Source organism: Scylla paramamosain, chromosome 46, assembly GCF_035594125.1.
Source record: "Scylla paramamosain isolate STU-SP2022 chromosome 46, ASM3559412v1, whole genome shotgun sequence".
NCBI classification, from domain to species: domain Eukaryota; kingdom Metazoa; phylum Arthropoda; class Malacostraca; order Decapoda; family Portunidae; genus Scylla; species Scylla paramamosain.
Window position 1 is genome coordinate 5,155,858 of NC_087196.1, and position 9,959 is coordinate 5,165,816.

At 40.8% G+C, this 9,959-nt stretch overlaps 1 protein-coding gene across 2 annotated transcripts in view; it reads left to right on the forward strand.

Moving 5' to 3' along the window:
* LOC135094549 (zwei Ig domain protein zig-8-like) overlaps positions 1-6,416 on the forward strand; it is a 64,126-nt gene extending 57,710 nt beyond the window's left edge. For both annotated transcript variants that reach the window (XM_063994726.1, XM_063994727.1), the window contains exon 8: positions 1,479-6,416. In XM_063994726.1, coding sequence (XP_063850796.1) covers positions 1,479-1,600 — 122 coding nt within the window. In that variant the 3' untranslated portion in view covers positions 1,601-6,416. The remainder of the gene's footprint in view (positions 1-1,478) is intronic.
* Positions 6,417-9,959: the final 3,543 nt, after the last annotated feature.

A 9,959-nucleotide genomic window follows, 5' to 3' on the forward strand; every position in this document is an offset into this window, starting at 1 on the left:
CCATCATATCCTATCAAAGGTAGTTGAGATAATGTACCAATACAATATTCAAGGATTTTCTGCTTATAGTACCAACAGAAACAAATATTCTGTAATATCAAAGGGAAAATCATTCATGAAAACTAAAATAATCTTCCCTGTGGCCTTTAAAAATAATCCTGATTAGAGAAGAAAGCGTCTAACAATATAAGCATTAGTGTATTAGTGTTCAGTGCGTTGGGATGCTAAGAAAGGCCATCAGCACAACCGGTGGAAGAGGTGGGATGCACGCTGAGGTAGGCAGAATCAATAACTTGTGTGTAATGGCTTCAGAAAGGATGTTCGCGTGATAAGGTGTTATGTAGTGTGTTAGTTAGGCTTAGTCTGGATAAGGCATGAAAGGTGTACAGAGAATGTCGAGTTAAGATAATGATGAGAGAGAGAGAGAGAGAGAGAGAGAGAGAGAGAGAGAGAGAGAGAGAGAGAGAGAGAGAGAGAGAGAGAGAGAGAGAGAGAGAGAGAGAGAGAGAGAGAGAGAGAGAGAGAGAGAGAAAGTTTATGTAAGTGAATTGGTAATGTTTGGATTAGAAATAGAATGGTGATAGAGGAGCGATGGAGAGGGAAGGAGAGAAATGGGAAGAGAGGGAAGGAGAGAGTGGAAGGTATTGAGTGAATGAATGGGAAGGAAAAGTGAGTTAGTTGAGAGAGAGAGAGAGAGAGAGAGAGAGAGAGAGAGAGAGAGAGAGAGAGAGAGAGAGAGAGAGAGAGAGAGAGAGAGAGAGAGAGAGAGAGAGAGAGAGAGAGAGAGAGAGAGAGAGAGAGAGAGAGAGAGAGAGAACGAACATGGCAGTTTGAGCGAGTGAATAATTGAAGTATTGAATGAGAGAGAGAGAGAGAGAGAGAGAGAGAGAGAGAGAGAGAGAGAGAGAGAGAGAGAGAGAGAGAGAGAGAGAGAGAGAGAGAGAGAGAGAGAGAGAGAGAGAGAAAGGAGGAAAAGAGAGAGTATGTGAAAGAATGAATGACAGAGTGAGAGAGAAAGAGAGTGAGTGAGGAAGGGAGAAAGAGCGCTGGAAAAAGAAGAGAAAACACGAAGTACACACACACACAGAGAGAGAGAGAGAGAGAGAGAGAGAGAGAGAGAGAGAGAGAGAGAGAGAGAGAGAGAGAGAGAGAGAGAGAGAGAGAGAGAGAGAGAGAGAGAGAGAGAGAGAGAGAGAGAGAGAGAGAGAGAGAATCAAACGCGAAAAAGAGAGAGCAAGGAGGAAAAATCTGAGCGCATGGATAGTGTGAGAGGCTGTGAGAGGTGTGAGAGGCTAGAAATGAGGCTGCTGGGTGGTGTGTGGCTGAGGGAGAGCGAGAACGAGAGACAGAGCGAGTGAGTTGAATCTTGTGGGTGAGAGAGCGCGAGACGGAGAGACGGAGAGACGGAGAGACGGAGAGTTAGACAGGGAGTTGATTCTGTAACACACACCTTTTCCTTTTCTCTCGTCACGGTGCAGCTGAGGAACCTGCAGCCATGCATACCAGCAGTGGACGAAGCTTACCACTACCCACACCCCTCGCCTGCACCGTCGCCTTCCTCCTGCCCTCCCTGCTGCTACACCCCGCACGGATAACCTAGGCAAACATTACAAGCTCTCCGACTGTTTTTATCTCACCAACTGCTCTTTCTACCGCCCTGCTGCTGGTGTTGTTGCTCCTATCATCTCCCGTGTACCCAGCTGGCGGCCAGGGAATCGTATTTGTGGTTTATGTGTGGATGCGAAGGAGAAAAGCAAAGGCAGGCATAGAGCGCCGAGCATAAATGGTGGCAGCGGTGGGATACACGCCACGCCACGCCACAGTACGGTACGCTAGGATGGGATGGGGCTACGGTGGGTTGGGTGGGTGGGCTAGGTGGTTTGGGGTGGGTTAGGTGGTGGAATCGATGTAATCTTGTGGGAAGGTGTGTTTGTCAATGAGATTTGCAGTATTGCCTTTGACTCTGCACCATATTTATTCCACCTACCTTGCTCCTGTGTGTGTGTGTGTGTGTGTGTGTGTGTGTGTGTGTGTGTGTGTGTGTGTGTGTGTGTGTGTGTGTGTGTGTGTGTGTGTGTCCCACCTGTGCTGCCACAAAGACGTGATAGTGGCGCTACCTTAATGAGATCAAGAAAATGGAAAGGAGGAGGAAAAGAGGAGGGGGAAAAAAGATGGTGAGATGAAAGAAAAAAGAATTAATGGTGAGGAAAGAAATGGACAATGAAGAAAACGGAGGATAGAATGTGCGAGATAATTGAAAAGAAAATTGAATGAGGGGGTAAGAGGATAAGAACAAGGAAGGAGGGTGTGAACAAAATGACTAAACGATCAGTGGACTCTTACGTTTTCTATGAACAGTGAGTGAAGAAAAAGAAGGGGAGACTCAAGCAATAGAGAGAAAACGGGAAGTCATCTTTTTCACTTATAAAATGCTACAGGAAATAATAAATAAGTGTTTCTATTAATGGAACTTAAGTGTTGTAATGCTGTCAAGTGTTCCATTAAGTGGCTATTACTACTACTACTACTTCTACAATCACAACTAAGAATTCTACCACTATCCTATGACCACTACTACCACTGACCAATGTCTTTCTACTACTACTGTTACTACTGTTTGCTGTACTACAACTACTACTACTACTACTACTACTACTACTACTACTACTACTACTACTACTACTACTACTACTACTACTGCTACTACTACGAAGCTTATAAGTGTTGGCAAGTGTGAGGTCAACGCCGTGACCTACTTAAAGAAAATGTGAAGAGGAGTTCTCGACAAATAAATAGTGCGAGTGTTGCAAAGTTTAAAGTGTCTTGTGGTGATGGTGATGATGGTGGTGGTGGTGATGATGGTGATGATGAAAGTGATGATGACAGTGATGGTGATTGTGATGTAGATATTAATTGTGATGATGATGATAACAATAATGAAGAAAAAAGTCATAAAACAGTATAAAAAATATGACGGTGTTTTTGTGGAACTGTTCATACTCAGCAGTCATAAACCAACTGACAAACAAACAAACCAATATGACAAACCTGATAAACAAAAGATGCAGAGATAATCAAAACACACACACACACACACACACACACACACACACACACACACACACACACACACACACACACACACAATAGAAATTAAAATCACCTTTCCCTTTTCCTAAAATATCCTTACATGAGCAAAAAACACAAATTCCCTCAAATAGACCAGAAATACCCAAAAAATTAACCCAAACTCAAAAAATCACTTCAGAAAACACAAGAAACCCCAGTTAAACCGAAAAAAGTAAAAAAATCCCTAAAAATATTTTAAATATCACCAAATGTCCCTAAAATTCCCAGAAAATTATAGAAAATGCCCCAAAGACAGTAAAATTCCCTGAAACTAAGAGAAACCACAAAAAAATCTCCCAAAAACTAAGAGAAACCCTTTAAAAAAACGCCTTAATATTCCAAAGAACCCAGAGAACCCCTTAAAACATACACAACAAGCCCAGAAAGGTCACAAAATATTAGATCCCATAAAAAGTATCCCAGAAATTACCAAAACTCCTTAAAAACTTTCCAAAAAACACCCTAGTAAGTCTCCAAAATTCTTATTACACTCAAGACCCTAATTCACGACAAAAGACCCAGAAGTCCCAGCACAGAACCCCAGAGGAACCATATAATCCCACTAATCCCCACTAATCCCCAGAGGAACCACATACAGGTCCTAGAGAACCCCATTAATCCCCAGAGGAACCACATACAGACCCTAGAGAACCTCACTAATCCCCAGAGGAACCACATACAGGCCCTAGAGAACCCCATTAATCCCCAGAGGAACCACATACAGGCCCTAGAGAACCCCACTAATCCCCAGAAGCCTTAGATAGACCCCAGAGAATCCCAGTAACTCCAGTAAACTCACAGAAGCCAAATAAAGACCCCAGAGAACCCCAGTAATCCCCTAGAGAACCCCAGCAGCCCTGACAGAACCCCACAAGTTACCCAAGAACATTCCAGCCTCCTTCTATAAAACCTCAAGAGCATTTTGCAAGAGAAACCCCAAAAAAGTCCATTAGGAAACCTAGAGTACCTCATCCCCATAGAAGGCCAAAGGAGCATCATGGGAAGGCCACAATAGAACCCCAGAAATCACCCTAGAGAATTCCAGTAACCCAAAGAACTCAGAAACCCCTATAAAAACCTCAGAGAATCCCAAGATCCCTGGACAACCTCAGAAAACACTAAATATCCCAAACAAACACAGAATCCTCGAAAACCTTATAGAACCCATGTTAAACCACAACGAAACCCACAGAAAATCCCATAGAACCCTAGAAACCACCAAAGAAGCCCAGGAACCAAGAAAGAACCAAAAAAAAACCCACAAACAAACCTATTAAAACCCCAAGGAGCCCCACAGATAACAAAAAACAAAAAAAAACATAGAAACCCGAAATAAACCCTTAGAAACACCAATAAAACCCAAAAGAATTCCTGGTATAACACAAACAAAAAAAATAAACCTACAGAAAACACCATTTAAAGCCCCAAAGAACCTCAATAGGGCCCAGTAAAGTCAGAGCCCTAAAATTTCCACCCCAGAGAAACCCCAAGGTAAACCCCCTTATCCCCCCAACCGCCCCCCGAACCCCAGAGCTGCCTGATGTCATGACTAACGAATAATGGACTTCTTTATTTTGTAATGTTGTTGTCAAGTGAGTGTTGTAAATAACGTATCCACTTGTGTATGTATAAATGTACAGGCCAGACCTCACCTCACTCCTTACCTTCTTACCTGTCCTTGCCTCACCTGACTCATTCTCTCACTTTTTCTTGTCTCTCCTACCTCTTCCTCACTTTTCCTTGTCTTACCTTGCCTTACCTGGCTTTCTCCTTGCTTTACCTTGCTTCACCTGACTTTAATTTAATTTCTCCCTTGCTTGGTTTCCTTTCCTTCTGATTTTCATTGATTGTCTCCCTTGCTTTTTCCTTGTCTCACTTAATTCTTCCCCTTACGTTCCTTCGCCTTACCTGACTCTCTCCCTTACTTTTCCTTGCAGTTCCTTAAATATCCTTACTCTTCCCCTGACTCTTCCTTGCCTCACCTTGGGTTACCTTCATCTTCCCCTTACTTTTCCTCGCCTTACCTGACTCTTTCCCTTATTTTTCCTTGCTTTACCTGACTCTACCTTGCTTTCCTTTACCTGTCTGACTCTTCCTCTTACTTTTCCCTGCCTTACCTGATCTCATCTTAGCTTAATCTTTTCCTCACTTATTTTTCCTCCCCTTACTCTTTCCCTCATTTATTTTTCCTTCCCTCAATTTACTTTACCTTGTTTATCCTTCACCTCACCTTCCTCTTTCCCATATTTTTTTCCTTCCCTTCCTCTTTCCCTCACTTTTCCTTACATTTCCCTACTTTACCTTGCTTATCCTTCATCTCACCTTCCTCTTGCCCATATTCTTCCTTCCTTCAAGTGACCTTACTCTTCTTACTTTACCTGCCCCTTTTCCTTATTTTTCTCTTACTTCACCTTTCCTTTCCTTCCTTTTTTTCTCTCCCATTCTTTCCTTCTCACCTTTTCACACATACTCCCTCTTTTCTTACTTTCTTCTCTTTCCTTCCTTTTTCCTTCTCCTCTCTTCCTTCCTCCTTCAACACAAACTCCATCATAATCTCCCCCTTTCTTCTCTATCCTTCCTTTCCTCCCCCTTCCTCTTCTATTCCTTCCGCTACCTTTTCTCGCTTTCTTCTCTCTCTTTCCATATCTATTCTATCATTCCCTCTCTCTCGCTCTTCCAGCTTCTATACACACTCCATCCCTACGCCAGCCTATTCCATACACATTCTCGTAAATATGTATAGATAGCAACATGAATACACAGGATTATGTATAAAGTGACATCCTCCTCCTCCTCCTCCTCCTCCTCCTCCTCCTCCTCCTCCATCTCGTCTCTTTAATGGGATGAATAACTGTATATTCCCCACACTTCCAATCATACACCTCTATACATGAATATAAAGGCGATATTGCAGACATAAAGCATCTCTCTCTCTCTCTCTCTCTCTCTCTCTCTCTCTCTCTCTCTCTCTCTCTCTCTCTCTCTCTCTCTCTCTCTCTCTCTCTCTCTCTCTCTCTCTCTCTCTCTCTCTCGTTTCAGTACATATTTTCCCATGTACAGTGTAAGTATTAAATCTACGTACATACATACAAACATGTGTACTCTCATGTGTGTGTGTGTGTGTGTGTGTGTGTGTGTGTGTGTGTGTGTGTGTGTGTGTGTGTGTGTGTGTGTGTGTGTGTGTGTGTGTGTGTGTGTGTGTGTGTGTGTCCAAAACAGACCTCCCAAACATTTTTATATATTTGTACAAAGCTGTTTCAAGTCAATAAAGATGTATATAACTATTACTGTGTGTTTGTTTGCTTGTTTGCTTGCTTGTTTGCGTGAGAGAGAGAGAGAGAGAGAGAGAGAGAGAGAGAGAGAGAGAGAGAGAGAGAGAGAGAGAGAGAGAGAGAGAGAGAGACTTTAGTTCGTAATTTTCAATGATTCTCTCTCTCTCTCTCTCTCTCTCTCTCTCTCTCTCTCTCTCTCTCTCTCTCTCTCTCTCTCTCTCTCTCTCTCTCTCTCTCTCTCTCTCTCTCTCTCTCTCAAGCCAATACTTCCCCTCACAGAATCACACTTTCTCCAACACACGCTGCTAACTTATTCTTTTTTTTTTATTTCACCACGTGTATAGATTAATTCAGAGTTCACACCTGCCCCTCGCTACCTGAGTTCCTGGAGCGGCAGTTGACAAGTAAACATAATTAATTTCAGGTATGACTCGTCGCCACTTCTCTTAACTCAGTTTTCAAAGGTGCCTAGTGATCTATCGATATTTATTTTTTTTTTATTTCAGTATTGTTACGGTTGTGGTACTAGCAGTAGTAGTAGTAGTAGTAGTAGTAGTAGTAGTAGTAGTAGTAGTAGTAGTAGTAGTAGTAGTAGTAGTAGTAGTAGTAGTAGTAGTAGTAGTAGTAGTAGTAGTAGTAGGTGTAGTAGCAGCAGTAGTAGTAGTAGTGTGTGTGTTTGTGAAGAGGGAAGGGAAGAGAAAGGAAGGGAAGGAAAGGGAAGGGAAGGAAGGGAAAAAAGAAGAGAAGAAAAGGAAAGGAAAGAGAAGGGAAGAAAAGTAAAGAAGGGAAGTGACGGGAAAAGAAGTGAAAGGGAGACAAGAGAAGCTTAGGGGGAGGGAAGAGAAAAATAAGGGAAGGGAAGGGAAGGGAGGGCAGGGCAGGCAACACATCTCTTCACCAGTGCGGGAGGAGACACAACACAGGTAAAACAAGGCATACTTTTACACCTGTTTCAATTACAACACATATTACCTCGTCTTAACTTTTCCTTTCATTTTTCTTCACTAAATTCTCGTCCTGCCAACTATTATTTTTTTGTCCTTTTTTTCTTTTCTTATGGCAGGGGAGAAATGGAAGACGTCTCTCTCTCTCTCTCTCTCTCTCTCTCTCTCTCTCTCTCTCTCTCTCTCTCTCTCTCTCTCTCTCTCTCTCTCTCTCTCTCTCTCTCTCTCTCTCTCTCTCTCTCTCTCTCTCTCTCCAATACCGTCCTTTCGTCCACCCTTTTCTTTCCCTCTCCTTTCACGTTATATCAAAACACCCTAAATCTCTCTCTCTCTCTCTCTCTCTCTCTCTCTCTCTCTCTCTCTCTCTCTCTCTCTCTCTCTCTCTCTCTCTCTCTCTCTCTCTCTCTCTCTCACCTGGCAGGAGGGGCGACGCCAGGTAGGGAAGCTCACCTGTTGGGATAAAGTACACAGATAAAGTTAATGAGTGCAAGAATAACATCAAGATTGCAATACTGATAAAAGAAATTCGACAGATAAATACAGAAAGAGGAAGAGGACGAGGAAGAGAATAAAAAGGGAGAGGAAGGGAAGAGAAGACGAAAGGAGAGGAGGATCAATAAAAGGGAATTGGAAGATAAATAAAGGAGAATTAGGAGATGGAGATAAGAGGGGGAGGAAGATATGAGATAAAGGGGAAGAGATAAAGAGAATAAATGTGATAATAAATGGAATCTGAAAACGATAAGCAGAGAAACTGATGAGATTTGAGAAAAAAAGATAGAAATGGGGAATTGAGAGAAAGAAGGCGAGAGAATGTAAAAGTGATAAAAGGTTGATAAGAGATACAAAAAAAAATAAAAACACGAAATAAAAGAAAGTGAAAGAAAAGATGAAAAGTTAAAGAAAATATGAAAGAAAGGAACGGAAAGAAAAAGGAAAGGAAAGATAGAGACAACATAAGGAAAACGATACGAAAAACATTAAAGATATGATGAAAAAAAGAAAATATGAACTAGAGAAGAAAAAAAAGAAAAAGAAAAAGAAAAATGGTGAAAAAAAAGAAAGGAAAGATAGAGAGGGACATAAGAAAAACGATGCAGCAAAAAGAAAAAAAGAAAATGAGATAGAGAAAAGGGAAAAGTTAGGGAAAGAAAAGATGAAAGGTAGAGAAAAAAGACGGAAAGAGAAACAACATGAGGAAAACAATAAAGAAAACACAGAAAATATAAAACTAAGAAAACATGAGATAGTAAAAAAGAGGAAAAGTTAAAGATGAAGAAAAGATAAAAGTCACGAAAGAAAGACAAATAAGAAAAATAAAAGAAAATATTAGATATGATTAAAAAAAGAGAAAATAGGAAAATGATAAGGAAAAGAAGAAAAGAAAGGTACATAAAAGGAAGGAAAAAGAGAGAAAATAAAGGAAAAACGATACAGAAAATGTAAGATATGGAAAAAAGAAAAAAATGACAGAGAGAAAGAGGAAAAAGTTAGAGACAGAAAAATTGGAAAAAAAAGATACGCTAAAATATAAAGATGCAACATTGAAGATAAAAAAAAAAAAAAAAGGGAAAGGAAAAGAAGTGAAGATGAAAAATACGCGAAGGTGAGAAAAGAAAGAGACAGAGTTACGTATGAGAGAAAAATAAAAAGAAGAATTACATTAGTTACATCAAATACACAAAAATGAAAAAAAGTAACAAAAAAAGATAAAAGAACATTTTTAGAAACCTACATTAGAGGATGAAATAAAAGAAAATATAACGAAATACGAAAAAAAGCCGAAAAAAAACGAATTTCTAAAAGGGCAAAATAAAAAAAGGGGAAAAAAAGAAGGAACAAAGGAAAGAAGGAAAATAGAAAAATGAAAATAGAAAAATGAGAGAACAAATATTAAAGGTAAGGAAACGAAAGAAAAACAAAACAAAAAAAAAAAAGAAAGAGAAAAGGGAACACAAAAATAAGAAACTAGAATATGAAACAGAAGAGAAATAAAGGAAAGGAAAAGAAACGAAAAATACAAAAACTGAATAAACAAAATAGGAAAAAATAACAGAATACATTAATAGCCAACAAGGGACACAACACACACAGAGAGAGAGAGAGAGAGAGAGAGAGAGAGAGAGAGAGAGAGAGAGAGAGAGAGAGAGAGAGAGAGAGAGAGAGAGAGAGAGAGAGAGAGAGAGAGAGAGAGAGAGAGAGAGAGAGAGAGAGAGAGAGAGAGAGAGAGAGAGAGAGAGAGAGAGAGAGAGAGAGAGAGAGAGAGAGAGAGAGAGAGAGAGAGAGAGAGAGAGAGAGAGAGAGAGAGAGAGAGAGAGAGAGAGAGAGAGAGAGAGAGAGAGAGAGAGAGAGAGAGAGAGAGAGAGAGAGAGAGAGAGAGAGAGAGAGAGAGAGAGAGAGAGAGAGAGAGAGAGAGAGAGAGAGAGAGAGAGAGAGAGAGAGAGAGAGAGAGAGAGAGAGACACCTTGACTCGGGTACCTAACACAAACAAAAAACAAGGTTATCTCTCTCTCTCTCTCTCTCTCTCTCTCTCTCTCTCTCTCTCTCTCTCTCTCTCTCTCTCTCTCTCTCTCTCTCTCTCTACGCAAAACACCGTTAAACTAATAATATTACA